This window comes from Nicotiana tomentosiformis, chromosome 2 (genome assembly GCF_000390325.3).
Source record: "Nicotiana tomentosiformis chromosome 2, ASM39032v3, whole genome shotgun sequence".
Lineage (NCBI taxonomy): Eukaryota > Viridiplantae > Streptophyta > Magnoliopsida > Solanales > Solanaceae > Nicotiana > Nicotiana tomentosiformis.
Window position 1 is genome coordinate 127,665,663 of NC_090813.1, and position 17,622 is coordinate 127,683,284.

General features: G+C 39.1%; 1 protein-coding gene across 1 annotated transcript; it reads right to left on the reverse strand.

Annotated features, from left to right (window-relative positions):
* Positions 1–7,773: 7,773 nt before the first annotated feature.
* LOC138905588 (zinc finger BED domain-containing protein RICESLEEPER 2-like) lies at positions 7,774–8,342 on the reverse strand. The gene is made up of 2 exons (XM_070194108.1): positions 7,819–8,342; positions 7,774–7,777 (listed from the first exon to the last, which is right to left on the reverse strand). The coding sequence occupies exons 1-2, from the start codon at positions 8,340–8,342 to the stop codon at positions 7,774–7,776; spliced, it is 528 nt and encodes a 175-aa protein (XP_070050209.1).
* Positions 8,343–17,622: the final 9,280 nt, after the last annotated feature.

A 17,622-nucleotide genomic window follows, 5' to 3' on the forward strand; every position in this document is an offset into this window, starting at 1 on the left:
TGGTTCTGAGTTCTCAGGAACCGAGGAGGAACTTGAAGAGAATAACGATGAAGCCCAAGACCCTGAGCCAGTGGCAGATCCGCCTATTTCTCCCTGGGGCATTGATGCTTCTCTTACCCCGAGTTCTGGTGGCAATGTAGTTTAGCTCTTTGCTTTCTTTTCCTTTGTTTTTTTTACTTTTGTATTTTTGTGCTTGTGCTGCTTGGCATTGTTTGATAAATAAAAGTGCTTTTTGTTTAAGTATTGCACAAAGTTTAATTCTTTTTGCGTCGAATTATGCATGGCTTCTGGTGCATTTTTCCCCGATAGCATTTGGGTTCCAGGCATAAACTCTTTCGGGACCAATCCTTTACTATGAGATTTTCATAAGAGAGAGCCCTCTTATGTTTATGGTGATCTTGAAGAGGACGTCTCATGTTCATTCCTGCACTAGCATTTGAAGTAATTGGTTAACTTTCAAATGATAAAATCAATTCATCATTTGGACAAGAAACAAGATAATAATAAAAGGACTTTATTTTATTTCTTCTATCTTCAAAAGTACATAAGAATTTGTTTTGCTGAAAGAAAAGAAATTTCCATTACATGTGGCTAATTTGTATAACTTGTTTCTACGGGGCTGGCTATGCAGTCCCCGGTCCCGATGAGATATGTTTGTTCTCGGGTCTCGTAGTCCTAATTTTCGTGGCAATAAGGTTGCCGTATTCTCATACTATTTCCCCCAGTGTTCGAATGCGAAGAATGCGAATTGTAACACCGGAAGTCTTGATCCTTTGAGGAAAAATACTAGTGAATGATTGAATAATCTTTAGTTTTGATAGCAAACTTCATTTCCCGTTAGGAACTTTTCTATCGAGCAAAATATTAGCTAACCACCCCCTAGTGGCTTGTAGGAAAGAGCACTCGTGAACTGTTGAATAGCCTTTGGTCCGATGGCAAGTTTTGCTTCCCATTAGAAATTTTTCATCGAGCCATAGACTATCTAACCATCCCACAATAGTTTGTTGTTTCAATGCCTTGTCATTTAAAGGTTTTATCTCTATCGATGATGTTTCCTTCGTATTATACTTTTCGTTTCTGCCTCGTTAAAAACCTTGCCAGAAAAACTCATATGGGACAAAAACTGGGTGAAGGAAAAAATAGTGCAGCACATACTTTCAGTACAAGCAGTGCCCATCAGCAGCAATACCTTTTGAGGTGAGTTACATTCCAGTTGCTCAGCAATTTGACTCCATCTTGGTTTTCTAGTATGTATGATCCCTTTATGATGACAACTGAAAATCGGTAGGAGCCTTCACATGTTGGGCCCAGCTTTCCTGCGTTGAGCTCCAGGGTGTTTTGAGTCACTTTCCTCAAAATCAAGTCTCCCACTTTGAAATAACGGAGATTGAAAATTCTGTTATAGTACCTTTACATTCTTTGTTTCTGGGCCATCATCCTTATGTGCGCCAAGTCCCTGCGTTCGTCAAGCAGCTCTAATTTGACCGGCAATGCTTCGTTGTTTGTTTCTTCGTTCGGCCGGAAGTACTGCAAGGTTGGTTCTCCCATTTCCACTGGGATCAGAGCTTCTACATCATATACGAGAGAGAAAGATGTCTCTCCCGTGCTGGATTTAGCTGTCGTCCAGTATGTCAACAACACTCCCGGTAACTCTTCGGGCCACTTTCGTTTGGCTGCTTCCAACCTCTTTTTAAGGATTTAAATAATCACCTTATTGGTTGATTCGGCTTGCCCATTTGCACTCGGATGGTATGGCGAAGATGTGATTCTTTTAATTTTCAGGTCTTCAAGGAATTTTCTGACCTTTGAGCCTATGAACTGTGGTCCGTTGTTGCAGGCAATCTTCTTCGGTATTTCAAACCGACAAATTATATTTTCCCATAGGAAATCGATCACTTCGTGCTCGCCAATTTTTGGCAAGGACCTATTTTAACCCACTTAGTGAAGTAATCAGTTAAAATTAAAAGAAATCTTACCTTCCCGAGAGCCGGTGGCAGCGGCCCGACTATATCCATCCCTCATTTCATGAATGGCCATGGGAATAGTACCGAATGCAGTAGTCCTGCCAGTTGGCACACTAACAGTGCATGGCATTGATACTTGTTACATTTTTAAATGAATACCTTTGCGTCTTGTTCCCTACGGGGCCGGGGCCAGAAGTATCTTGCACTTTTAGCACCAACGAATCTTCACCTGAATGATTCCCGCAAATTTCTTCGTGAACCTCCCTCATGACGTAATTAGCCTTGAAGGCTCCTAAGCATCGAGCCAACGGGCCTTGGAATGACCTCATGTATAACTGTCCTCCCCAGAAGCTGTAAAGAGCTTCTTTGGTGTAGAGTGCTCGGGATGTCTTCGGGTCTTCGGGCAGCTTGTCTCTCAAGGAAGTCGATGATCTCATTCCTCCAATCCCAAACTAGGTTGGCCGGTTTACTTCATAATAACCGGCCACATCCAGTACCGAATGTGTGAGCTGAGCGACGGTACCGGAATACGATCCCTTCAATTCCGTGGACGATCCAAAATTGGCTATTACATCCGCTTATGCATTTTCTTCTCTTGGGATATGGGTGATCGATCATTCCCTGAACCGCGCGAGAAAATATTGAACCTTAACCATATATTGCTGCATGTACTCCTCTTTGGTGTCGAAGATTCCATATACTTGATTTACAACTAGTTTTGAATCGCATTTGATTTCTATGACCTCGGACTCTAGTCCCCGGGCCAGTTCAAGTCTTGCAATCAAAGCCTTATACTCGACTTCATTGTTAGTCAAGGGAACAAGTTTTATGGCCTACCTGAGGACTTCTCCCGAGGGCGTGATTAGAACCACCCCGAGCCCGAACCCTTTCACGTTGTAAGCTCTGTCCGTAAACAGGGTCCAAACTCCTGGTGTCATTTTTGACATCGTCACCACTTCTTTTATGGCCAGAGGCAGTAGCTCGGGACTAAAATCGGCCATGAAGTCGGCCAAAACTTATGATTTGATCACAATCCTGGGCTTATATTCAATATCAAATTCACTAATTTAAACTGCCCATTTGGCCAGTCGACCTGACAACTCAGGTTTGTGAAGGGTATTCCATAGGGAAAGAATTGTCACCATGGCTATCGGGTGGCCTTGAAAATAAGGCCTATGCTTTCGAGCGGCAATTACGAGAGCTAAAGCCAATTTTTTGAGGTACGGATAAAAAAGCGATAAAATTTTGCTAATATAATAGATAGGATATTGCGTACCTTTGTCCTCCCGGACTAGAACGACACTTACCGCTACCTCCGAGACCGCTAAGTATATTAGCAACTGTTCGCCTTCCTCCATTTTTTATAATAACAGAGGGCTTGATAGATACCGTTTCAAGTCCTTTAGAGCCTGTTGGAAGAAGTTATGACATTTTTTCGAAGATCGAAAAATGAACTTGCTTAGAGCGGCCAGTCTTCCGGTTAGCATTAGGACTTCTTTCACATTTTGCAGCTGGTCTAGAATGTGCTCGATAGCTTTAATCTTATTGGGATTGACTTCGATCCCCCTTTGTGACACCAAGAAACCCAAAAATTTACCGGAGCTAACTCTGAACGCACACTTTTCGGGATTGAGCTTCATGTTCTGCTTTCTTAGGATATCGAAGGTTTCCTGGAGGTGTTTCAAATGGTCACCTGTATTCAAAGACTTAACCAGCATATCATCTATGTACACTTCCATTGTTTTCCCTATTTTCTCTTCGAATATTTTGTTCACGAGCCTCAGATAAGTGGCTCCATCATTTTTAAGCCCGAAGGGCATCACATTGTAGCAATATGTACCAAAGTTCGTTATGAACAAAGTTTTTTCCTGATCCTCCAGGTTCATCTTAATTTGGTTGTACCCGTAATAAGCATTGCGGAAACTCATCAACTCATGTATGGTCGTTGCATCAATTATTTGATCAATGTTTGGTAGTGGTAACGAGTCTTTTGGGCACACCTTATTCAAATCCTTATAATCTACGCATATACGGAATTTATTATTCTTTTTCGGAGCCACTGCTATGTTAGCTAGCCAGTCGGGATACTTTACCTCCCGGATTAAACCGGTGTCAAGCAATCGAGTTACCTCTTATTTACCAAACCCGTTTCTGACCTTGGCAATTGGGCGCTTCATTTGCCTTACTGGCGGGATGCTTGGGTCAAGTCTTAGCTTGTTCATGGCCAGTTCTAGCGGGATACATGTCATATTCACGTGCGACCATGCAAAACAATGAACGTTAGTTTTAAGAAATTTAATAAATCCTAACCTGGGCTCGGGGTTTAATCTTGTTCCCAAGTGAAACTTTCTCTCTAAACATTTCTCGAACAATGCCACTTGTTCGAGTTCTTCCGTCGTGGACTTGGTCGCGTCCGTTTCTTCTGGTACCTGGAGGGATTCTGACAGCTCCTCCCTTTTGTCATCTTCGTTTGGTTTTGGAGAAGGCATCGATTCCTGTAATTGCTATGTCCTGTGTTCCTTCCCTTTACTGCTGGAAACCGAGACCGCATTCATTTCCCTTGCCATCGGTTGATCTTTTCTTATTTGTTTGATTCCCTCTAGAGTTGGGAATTTCAGAAGTTGGTGATATGTTGATGGCATAGCCTTCATCTCATGTAGCCATGGTTTGCCAAGAATTATGTTGTAGCACATGTCACCGTCTAATACTTCTAATAAGGTAGTCTTCATGACCCCTCCAGCATTCGTGGGCAGCAAGATCTCCCCTCGGGTTGTCACACTTGCTAAGTTGAACCCGGCGATGAGTTTTGTTGCCGGAATGATGCTTCCAGTTAGCTTGACTTGTTCTAGCACTCTCCATTGAATGATGTTGGTTGAACTTCCTGAGTTAACCAAACACGTTTATTCTTGAAATCTAAAATGTTAAGAGAAATTACCAGGGTATCACTATACGGTAGTATAAGTCCATCAATGTCCTCTTCTGTGAAGGTGATATCGTCCTCGGTGACTTCCCAGAGTCTCTTTCTATGAGTCACTGATACCTTTGTCTTTTTTGCTGCCAAAAATATTACACCATAGATCTCGTTCCCATAAAAAATTATGCTGATGGTTAGCCGGGGATGATCTTTCCCTGCCTTCGAGGGCTATGCATTATCCCGGTTGCGGCCGTAATTTTTCTTAGCCCGATCGCTTAAGAATTCTCTAAGACGGCCATTTTTTAATGGTGTTGCTAATTGCGCAGATGTCGACAGTCCCCAGTCCGGTGGCCATTAGTCCCATGATATTCGCACTATAGATTAGGATCCCTCTGGCTGGAATCGGACCTCACTGGCCTCGACAACCGCGCTTCCTTGATGTTTCTCATTGCCGATACAAGTTCCACTACGCTGACATTAAAATTATACTCCGACAACCTAGGATAGGTGGAATCCCGGGAACCCGATACCTCTTTGTCCTACAATGACCTATTGTTCTGGCCGTGATCGACCTTTCTATCTGTGGCAAACCTATCCACCGACCGGAATCCTTTGTTGTTGCGTCCTTCGACCCTCTCGTAGGGCAAGAAACGACCCTTAGAAGACCGCCGATCTTCATCAAAGTCTTATTTTGATTTATCCATGTTCTTTTCTCGATCCCGACCTTTGTTTGATACCGGGAACCCGAGCTGATCATCTTCTATCCTTATTTTTGATTCGTAACGGTTATGGACACCCGCCTATGTAGTTGCTTGGAACTCGAGCAGGCTTTCTTTCAATTTTTGAGAGGCATCATAGCTCCTCGGGTTCAACCCTTTAGTAATTCCTCATCTTTCCATTCATCTAGCACGGTCAGTAACAACATCCATTTGTTCTGAAACCTGATCACGAACTCACGCAGCAACTCGGACTCTCCTTGCAAAATTCTGAATATGTCCGCCTTCCAGGCATGAACCTTCCTGGCCCCAGCATGTGCCTTGATGAAAGAATCTACGAGCATCTCAAAGGAATCTATTGAATGTTCGGGTAATAGTGAGTACCATGTCAAAACTCCTTCGTGAGGGTTTCTTCGAACTTCTTCAGCAGGATCGACTCAATCTCATGTAAAGCCAAGTCATTTCCTTTCACTGTTGTTATATAGGTGGTGATGTGCTCCTGAGGGTCCAAAGTTCCATCATATTTTGGTACATTTGGCATTTTGAACCGCTTCGAAATCAATTCTGGTGTAGCGCTCGGTTTGAACGGCAATTGGATGTAGGGGTGGGCGTTTGGTCGGTTCAGTTCGGTTTGAAGAAATTCGGTTCGGTTATTTGATTTTTGGTTTTGTAAAAGTAGTAACCGAAACCGAACTGAAATAAGTTTGGTTTAGTTCGGTTTTCTAATTTCAGTTCAATTTATTTCGGATCGGTTTTCGGTTTGAACATTATCATATTGGGCTTCTTCTACGTAATAATTGGACTGACCAATTTGTTGGTTTTTTCCAAAATTTCGAACTTCTTGTGTTGCTTGAATGTGATAAATCATAAATTTGTTCTTTTATTTATATAAATCTGATATGTGTTGCTGAGGAGTATTCTTGATTAAAAAGTCTGATTTGTAGAGAAAATCTACTATAATCTTAGTAATACAAATATAGAGATAAGGAGGACTATTATCTCCCAGAAACCTTTTGGTCTACCAAGAATTAGATAAAGCATGTACATTTTTTAAAATATACCAAGATGCCATTTCTTCTAGAGCGAACAACAGACCACCAACAGGAGCTCGAAAAGTAGCAGCCATCTGGTTTATTTATAAAACCACATGCCAATGTGATAATTTGCACATAATCAAGAAACAAAATACCCAGATCAAATTCAATATGCAGCAACATATGTCCAATATTCAGCCGTGAGAGAATAAAAAATCCAGAATCTATGTTGCTTTACTGCCAAAAACCTAGAAACATGCCAGTGTGATAATTTGCACATGAACTTCATTCATTATATCCAAAAGTTAGCTTGAGAAGCTAGTAGGAAACCACTGTTTAGTACAAGCAATATTACATAACCAAAAGAGTAATCCATAAGTTAGAAAGTTTTCATGCTGCTGAAGTCTCAAAACCAGCAAAATAACTACATTAAGTAGCATGAAACATAAGAAGTCTTATACAATATACTTGTCTACCATCATCTTATCTACCAAAAGAGCTCACTAGCAAGTTACTACTGCAGCATCACTTGTCTATTTACTACTTGTCTATTTACTTGTTGATCTAAGCATTTACGAAGATGATACATAATCCGTAAGTTCCATTTAGGCGTCATGATCAAACCTTTGCAACAAAAGACATAATTATAAGTCAAAAACACAATTAATTTATAATAAAGTATATAAATATTATATCATCAAATATACAGAAGGTTATCAACTTACCACACATGATACATGTTGCAACTATATGTCAATAATAGTTGAATCTTTTGTACAATTAGCCAAATCTAAGGAAAATATTGAAGAAAACTTTGTTATGCATTAGTATTAAGTAAACTATTTGTAATATAATAAATGCAAAATACAAAATAATTACCAAGTTTCAGTTGTTCCAGATACTCCAAGTCTTCCTCAACTTTAATAGGAATAGGTTCACTTCTAAGCCAATCTTGAAGACAAATAAGAGATTGCACCAGTTTAGGCGTCAACGAACTCCTAAATGAGTCAATAATGCGACCTCCAGTGCTGAATGCACATTCTGATACAACACTTGAAATAGGAATGGCTAACACATTACGAGCCATCTCCGCAAGAAAGGGAAATCGAGGCTCATTGATTTTCCACAACTTTAAGATTTTAAACTCATCTATTTCAGGCTCAATATCTTCAGCAAGATATCTATCTAACTCTGATTTAGCACCTAAACCTACTGTCACTTCCTTAGCACCTGCACTAGTTCCATTTTCATATACATAAGTATGAAGATGATGCAACAATCCAGCATCAACGAAACTATATTTGTCAAAGGCAAGCTCAAATTGTTGTGCTGTGTCTAACATCAAGTATGTAGAGTTCCATCGAGTAGAAACATCTAAGCATAATGTTCTCTTGGAAGTTAACTTTTGAGATTCACAACATTCTTTAAACTTTCTAATCCTAGCTGGAGATTGTCTAATGTATCTCACAGCTTGTCTAACTCTCTTGATAGAAATACCAATTTCTTTCAGCCCATCATGTACAATGAGATTAAGTATGTGAGCCATACATCTAACATGAAGGTGTTTACCATTCATTATATTAGTTCCCCAAGTAGTCAATTGTTTAGACACTTCTCTTACTGTGACATCATTAGAACTAGCATTACCTACCGTTATAGTAAATATATTTTCCAAACCCCAATCAAGCAAGCAATTAGTAATAACCGTGGCCATATTATCACCCTTATGACTAGATATAGGACAAAAGTTTATTATCCTTTTATGCAATTTCCAATCGTTGTCAATAAAGTGAGCAGTAAGACACATATAGTTTATTCTTTGTATAGAAGTCCAAGTATCTATTGTAAGACAGATTTTTGGATGTGCTTCATTGAAGGACTTCTTCAAACTTTGTCTTTGTTCATAATAAAGTTCATAACAATCTCGTCAATGTTCTACGAGAAGGAATTTGAAATTGAGGTATTGTGACTCCTATTGTCACAACCCAATTTTTTCTCCGTTGGGTATCGTGATGGCACCTAGTTTTAGGGACTAGGTAAGCCTAACATTTATTAAATAACAACAATAATTAAATAACATCTAACAATCTTTGAAATGGAAACCTCCAAAATAAAATTACAATTTTCCAAAACCAGTAGTACAAGCCATAAGCTCTACAGAATATTTACTAGAAAGCTTCTAAATACAACTGTCCATAAATAAGGATAAAAAGTGCAAAATAAAAACTTGAAGGTGATTCTGAAGCCTGCGAACGCAGCAACAAGTTTATCTTGAGTCTCCACAGCAACGACCCGCACAGCTGCTAACGAACAATACCTGGATCTACACAAAAATGTGCAGAAGTGTAGAATGAGCACACCACGGCGGTGCCCAGTAAGTATCAAGACTAACCTTAGTGGAGTAGTGGCGAGGTACAATCAAGACACTCACTAGTCAAATAACCTGTGTCATACTAAAATAATCGAGAACAAATAGCAGTGGTATAAACAGTAAGGCAGCAAGAACACCACAATTATTGCTCCGACAGATAAGAAAGAACACAAGTACAACAAATTAAATAAGTCTTTCACATAAGAACCCTTTAAATAAAATACCCTCCAAATATATATATTTCTTAAAATAAGTATCCTTCGAATATAAAACTCTTTCAAATAAATATTTTTAAAAATATAATTCTTCAATTTAAAAGTCACCCTGTGACACCTCATTTCATAATCATCAAATACGGATCTCAACCCACCTTTATATTTTCTACGGCACCTCGTACCCACATTTCTATCAGAACTACACGGACTACTCATGTGCCAATAATATCAATGTATATAAGATCCACATGATCAATTTATTCCCAATAAGGTAAGTTTAATTTTTTTTTAAAATCAAGTAAGAAATCAATAGAAGAATGAACTTATATTAGAAATCATTTGGGCGGAGAAAATAACATTTTCATAAAAACGAAACACCTGATAGTTGCTAATTTGCATGTGAAACTTATAAGAATTAAAGCATACAACAATTTCTTTTATTCAAAATAACTTAACCTAAAAAATTAGTAAAAACTAGAAACACAAATTCTCAGAGTCTCGTACAAGAGCCAAAGCCAACACATTACAACAAGGAATACAAACACACAATAAAATCAAATAATACATCGCAGAAGAACACATGGATTTACATATCATGGAAAAATAAAATAATCAAAAGCAAGTGCAACCATAGAAAATATCAACAAAAAGAGCACTCCCGAGGTACTGCATCGTAGTCCCAAAAGTAAATAAGCAACATCAACAATGCCCCCAGGCCATCATGAATTAATTCCCGACATAGCCCACCTTGTCTCACCACGTGTTAAATAATAAAGTAAGTGCCCGCCTTGTCTCGCCACATATGCATAATAATGTTCTCACCTTGTCTCGCCACATGCACAAACCCACATATATATATAAATAGCCCGCCTTGTCACGCCGTATGTGCATAAATTAATAGTAATAATAGCACGGCAGAAACCTTGTGCAAACACCCGAACATAACTCCCACAATATAATGTGCCAATATCAGATCTCATAAACTGCACCTCAAGTGCTTAAATATTACAACATAGCACAAAAATCAACAATACCTTATTTTCCACAATAAGGTGCCCATGGCTCAACTATAATGTGCACAAAAATCTTAACAAAATATCCGAAAGTGAACAACTCAACAAAATAATATTTCACATAAAAATCAAGGTGGCAATCACACCAAATCATTATGTAAAAATAATTTCAACAAACAAGGATCTAGGCACGACAAATAGAGAATTTAATAAGTGTCAATAATTTCCATTTTAATACATAAGGGCGTCTAAGAATTTTTAATCAATCAAATTTGCACATATAACCAAGTACGTACTCGTTACCTCGCGTACATGGTTTTCAATTACAGACTAGTATATCATATAAATGAATAACATCAAAACACAAATACATTTCATATTAAAAATCCAATTGCACATAAGACTCAATGCCTAAGGGGTAATTCCCCCACTCGAGGTTAGGCAAGATACTTACCATTTTGAAGTTAGGCTGATATTCCAAAATAGCCTTCTTGCTTGAATTGACCTCCGGACCGCTCAAATCTATCCAAATTAATTGTATAACTTCATTAAAATTCATCGAAAATAATTTCGGATAATAATACGCCGACTTAAAAATTTATTCCAAAAAGTCAACAAAAGTCAACGCGGGACTTGCCCCTCGGAACCCGGCATAATTTTTCGGGCACGCTTCTAAGTCCAAAATCATCATACGGAGCTAACGAAACCGACGGAACTCCATTCCGGAGTCGTCTTCACACAGTTCCGACTACGGTCAAAATCTTAAGACTTAAGCTTCCTTTTTAGGGACCAAGTGTCCCAAATTACTCTGAATTATTCGGTAACTAAATTCAACCACGCACGCAAGTCAATGCGCATAATATGAAGCTTCTCTGGGCCTTATGCCACCGAACGGGACTTAAATTCTTGGAACGACAAGTCGGGTCGTTATATTCTCCACCTCTTAAACAAACGTTCGTCCTGAACGTGCTAAGAATCTTTCCGAGGACTTTAAATTACTGAGTATATTCTTGCACACATACTTGTGGGTGATTCTACATTCCCGCAATTTAACACGGGTTCGACAACACTCTCTCAATTGAGATTATTTCTTTTCTCCATTCTTATAATCTTTAGAGCAAAATCCCTAACCCTCCAATCATTTCCAAAATGCCTAATTTTTATTCGACGCACGGTATTAGTCTCAACTGGCTATAACAACTCGTGTCTGTGCACATATCAACTTTTTTGATAGTGTTGAAGTACTTCAAAATTTTTCTGGGGTATTTCATTCTTCCCCGCTTAGGATCATTCGCTCTCAAACACATAACATAATTTTGTTTCTTCTTTGCACGTCTCAATCCTCGAAACTCCAAATTTTCAGAAATTTCGGCAGAGCCTCCCCTGCAAATAGGCCTAACCACTTGCCAGAATAACACCAAACAACTCCTAACAACACCTCCACAACCCAACAAAGCACCACAATGTCTATATCAATAACACTAATCTCCGCATTACAAGCACTGCATTATCATAATGATATTTGGGCATGATGCACATCATATGTACACTCATCACCACATCTCTGGTCTTAAAAGTTGTTCATAAATAAATTTCAGCATCATCAATTAAATCTCATATTAACCACCACCTCATTTCAAATTTTTACAATACTGACAACAGAAAGTGAGGCATGAAGACCTCATGATTACCGGATTACTGAGTCACATTTAACGCCACCTGGGCACTCATCTCATAGGCTAAAACTCGATGTTTATAGCACGAAAATAGCTGAATATGAGCAGAAAATATACAAGAATTATCAAAATAAGCCAAAAAGGCATGACTCCCTATTAATATTATTGTACAAATTAAATTTCACAAAGGGAGAATTTTCAACTCATAAATATTTCACCACAAGGACCTCGTCCTTATATAACTTCCATTGCGGCTTGCAGCCCGATTTAAATATTTCACATCATATAAAAAAATGTGAGGATCTCGTCCTCAACTCCGAATCACAAGTATTTTGTACATTGTGCTAACTGAAATTTCAATTTCCTTTTTTTCTTCCTTTCAATAAATTTCGTAAACAGTTTTCACAACACATAATGAACCCTCATATCGGTAGAGCATATAATTCATAAAAATTGAAATCAATTATTCCGAAACACATTTAACCCATTGTAATGAATAACAAAAAATTACTTTTGGACTTATAGCCCTCAATGGTGTACAAAATAAAATGACAGACACGGGTTCACATCTTTCAATCTCCCAATAGGAATAAACATATAAGTGGGTCACAAATTTACGAAGCTCACCCATAAGTGGAGCATAATAGGAGGACTCACCTTAATATTCAAAACCGAATCAAATTAAGGGAAAAAATATCCTTTTATAACAAAAATCAGGATCGTACCTGTAACGTTACCATCTGGTGTATTGGACTCAGCCAAATCATAGCAATTATATCAACGGGTCGGGTCTCCACCTCTTAGGTGCCCACTACTCGCCTGTCCTCCACCTCTAGCTGATTGTGCACGTGGAGTATTAACTGGAATAAAGCTTGTGGCCTAAATATTCTGATGAAATCTGTCTCTTCCAAGTCTGGGACATTCCTCTTGATGCGTGTGGTACAATCACACTGATAACATCCCCTTTGAGGTCACGACTGCTCGTACTGAGTTTGTGCCGGATAATTGGAATAACTACTGTAAGAATCTCGTGTCGGTGGTGCATTACAAGAACTTACTGGAGCAACCCGAGTAATCTGATATGCGGACTGAGCTGGCCGACTGTTCGAGCCTCCGCTATAATGGGTCCTAGCTGAAGAATAAAATTCACTGAACCCTCCAGATCTTCAAGACCTTTTGGCCTCCTTAGACTCCCTTTCCTTGCCTAAAACACCCTCAATCTCCCTTGCAATCTCCACTACTTGTTGAAATGGAGTATCCGTTTGCAACTCTCTCGCCATGCATATTTTAATATCATAATCGAGCCCCTCAATGAATCTGCGGACCCGTTCTCTGATTGTAGGAACTAATATAGGTGCATGACGGGCTAACTCACTGAACCTGATAGCATATTCTGACATTATCATAATGCCCTGACGCAACCATTCAAATTCTGTGCGCCACACATCTCGGAGAGTCTGGGGAACAAACTCTTTCAAGAACATTTCCGAAAATTGAGCCCAAGTTGGTGGTGTTGCATCGGCTGGTCTACCTTCTTCATAGATTTGCCACCGCCGATACGCTGCGCCTGATAGTTAAAATATAGTAAAGGCAACTCCGCTCACTTCCATAATACCCATGGTGCGGAGAATACGGTGACACTTTTCTAGAAATCCTTAGGCATCCTCTGAAGCTGTGCCACTAAAAGTAGGTGGGTCATACTTCTTAAACCTCTCAAGACTCTTTTGTTCTTTTTCTGATGCCTCTGGCCTGACCTCATGCTGAACCGGAATAATGGGTTATACTAGTACTATACCCGGAATCTGACCAATGTGAACCTGCTGCTCTGGAGTTACTCTGGCTGCGGCACGTGCTCCTCGTCGGCCTCTGCCTCTGCCCCTAGCGACATCCGCTCCGAGGTAACGTTATCAGCAACTGCAGCTCGTGTCCTCACCATCGGTGAGAGAATGGAATGATAAAAGTTCAAACTTTGAGATCAATGAACTCACACGATGGAATGAAACAAGTGAGATTATCCTAATAGTTCTGCAGCCTCTCGAAGATAAGTACAGACGTCTCCGTACAGATCCGCAAGACTCTACTAAACTCGCTTATGACTTGTAGCACCTATGAACCTAGAGCTCTGATACCAACTTGTCACGACCCAATTTTTCCTTCGTTGGGTATCGTGATGGCACCTAGTCTTAGGGACTAGGTAAGCCTAATATTTATTAAATAACAACAATAATTAAATAACATCTAACAATCTTTGAAATGGAAACCTCCAAAATAAAATTATAATTCCCCAAAACCGGTAGTACAAGTCATAAGCTCTACAGAGTGTTTACTAGAAAGCTTCTAAATCTAACTGTCGAGAAATAAGGATAAACAGTGCAAAATGAAAACTTGAAGGTGACTCCGAAGCCTGCGAACGCAGCAACAGGTTTACCTTGAGTCTCCACAGTAACGACCCGCACAGCTGCTAACGAACAATACCTGGATCTGCAAAAAAAATGTGCAGAAGTGTAGAATGAGCACACCACGGCGGTGCCAAGTAAGTATCAAGACTAACCTCAGTGGAGTAGTGACGAGGTACAGTCAAGACACTCACTAGTCAAATAACCTGTGTCATACTAAAATAATCGAGAACAAATAGCAGTGGTATAAATAGTAAGGCAGCAAGAACACCATAATTATTGCTCCGACAGATAAGAAAGAACACAAGTACAATCGATTAAACAAGACTTTCACATAAGAACCCTTTAAATGAAAAACCCTCCATATATATATATATATATATATATATATAGAAAGAATACAAGTACAACCAATTAAACAAGTCTTTCACATAAGAACCCTTTAAATAAAATACCCTCCAAATATATATATTTCTTCAAATAAGTATCCTTCGAATATAAAACTCTTTCAAATAAATATCTTTAAAAATATAATTCTTCAATTTAAAAGTCACCCTGTGACACCTCATTTCATAATCATCAAATACGGGTCTCAACCCACCTTTATATTTTCTACGGCACCTCGTTCCCACATTTCTATCACAACTGCATAGAGTACTCACGTGCCAATAATATCAATGTATATAAAATCCACATGATCAATTTATTCCCAATAAGGTAAGTTTAAAAAAAAATTTAAATCAAGTAGGAAATCAGCAGAAGAATAAACTTATTTTAAAAATTATTTGACAGAGAAAATAACATTTCAATAAAAATGAAACTCCTGATAGTTGCTAATTTGGATGTGAAACTTATAAGAATTAAAGCATACAACAATTTCTTTTATTCAAAACAACTTAACCTAAAAAATTAGTAAAAACTAGAAACACAAATCCTCAGAGTCTCGTAAAAGAGCCAAAACCAACACATTACAACAAGGAATACAAGCACACAATAAAATCAAATAGTACATCGCGGAAGAACACATTGATTTACATATCACGGAAAAACAAAATAACCAAAAGCAAGTGCAACCATAGAAAATATCAACAAAAAGAGCACTCCCGAAGAACTGCCTCGTAGTCCCAAAAGTAAATAAGCAACATCAACAATGCCCCCAGGACATCATAAATCAATCCCCGACATAGCCCACCTTGTCTCGCCACGTGTGCAATAATAAAGTAAGTGCCCGCCTTGTCTCGCCACACGTACATAATAATGTTCCCACCTTGTCTCGCCACATGCACAAACCCACATACATATATAAATAGCCCGCCTTGCCACGCCGCATGTGCATAAATCAATAGTAATAATAGTACGGCAGAAACATCGTGCAAACACCCGAACATAACTCCCACAATATAATGTGCCAATATCACATCTCATAAACTGCACCTCAAGTGCTTAAATATTACAACATAGCACAAAAATCAACAATACCTTATTTTTCACAATAAGGAACCCATGGCTCAATTATAATGTGCACAAAAACCTTAACAAAATATCCGGAAGTGAACAACTCAACAAAATAATATTTCACATAAAAATCAAGGTGGCAATCACACCAAATCATTATGTAAAAATAATTTTAACAAACAAGGATCTAGGCACGACAAATAGAGAATTTAATAAGTGCCAATAATTTCCAATTTAATACATAAGGGCGTCTAAGAATTTTTAATCAATCAAATTTGCACATATAACCAAGTACGTACTCGTTGCCTCGCGTACATGGTTTTCAATTACACAAATTGTACATAAGACTCAATGCCTAAGGGGTAATTCTCCCACTTGAGGTTAGGCAAGATACTTACCTTTTTGAAGTTAGGCCGATATTCCAAAATAGTCTTCTTGCTTGAATTGACCTCCGGACCGCTCAAATCTATCTAAATTAATTGTAGAACTTCATTAAAATTAGTCGGAAATAATTCTGAATAATAATACGTCGACTTAAAAATTTATTCCAAAAAGTCAACAAAAGTCAACGCGGGACCCGCCCCTCGGAACCCGGCATAATTTTCATGAAATCCGAATACCCATTCCGATATGAGTTCAACCATACCAATTTTATCGAATTCCAATAACAACTCGACCTCCAAATCTTAAATTTTTGTTTTTGAAAGATTTTACAAAAATCTCAATTTTCCTCCATTAAATCCGAATTAAATGATGGATTCAAAGACATAATCATGAAAATTAATCAAAACTGGATAAGAATCACTTACCCCAAGCACCCACGCAAGAATATCTCCAAAAATCGCCATCTACCGAGCTCCAAAATTGAATTTTGAGTTATGAACTCAAACCCCCATTTTTTGGAACTTTTAATTTTGCCCAGATAGGCCTTCTTCACGTTCGCGACCATTGCTTCGCGTTCGCGAAGGCCAAAACCCAACAGCCTCAAATCCTTCATCGCATTCGCGACCTCCTCGTCGCGTTCGCGAAGGCCAACTGTTTCTGCCCCATCATTTCCTCTTCGCGTTCGCGACCTCCTCGTCGCGTTCGCGATGACCAGCTGACTAGCTCCTTCATGTTCGCGTTCCACGCTTCGCGTTCGCGAAGGACAAACCAACAGCCCCTCAAATTCCTCTTCGCGAATGCGGGACTCCCTTCGCGTTCGCGAAGAAGAAAACCAGACTTCAGCAACAGCAGTCCAAACAGCTCCAATTTGATCCGAAATCACCCCGAAACACACCCGAGCCCCTCGGGACCCCGTCTAATCATACCAACCTGTCCCATAATACAATACGGACCTTCTCGAAGTCTCAAATCACATTAAACAATATCCAAATCATGAATCGCACCCCAATTCAAACTTAATGAACTTTAAAACTTTAACTTATACCATAGATGCTGAATTCTATCAAATCACGTCCGATTGACCTCAAATTTTGTACACAAGTCACATTCGACATTACGGACCTACTACAACTTACGAAATCAGATTCTGACCCCGATATCAAAAAGTCAACCCCCGGTCAAACTTTCCAAAATTTTGAATTTCGCCATTTCAAGCTTAATTTCACTACGGACCTCCAAATAATTTTTCGGGTACGCTCCTAAGTCCAAATCATTATACGGAGCTAATGGAACCGACAGAACTCCATTCCGGAGTCATCTTTACACAGTTCCGACTACGATCAAAATTCTAAGACTTAAGCTTCCTTTTTAGGGACCAAGTATTCCAAATTACTCTGAATTATCCGGTAACTGAATTCAACCACGTACGCAAGTCAATGCGCATAATATGAAGTTTCTCCGGGCTTTATACCGCCCAACGGGAC

What these genes read in the sequence shown, in the direction of transcription:
- LOC138905588 (XM_070194108.1), bottom strand. Translation starts at nt 8,342, where the DNA reads ATGGCCACGGTTATTACTAATTGCTTGCTTGATTGGGGTTTGGAAAAT.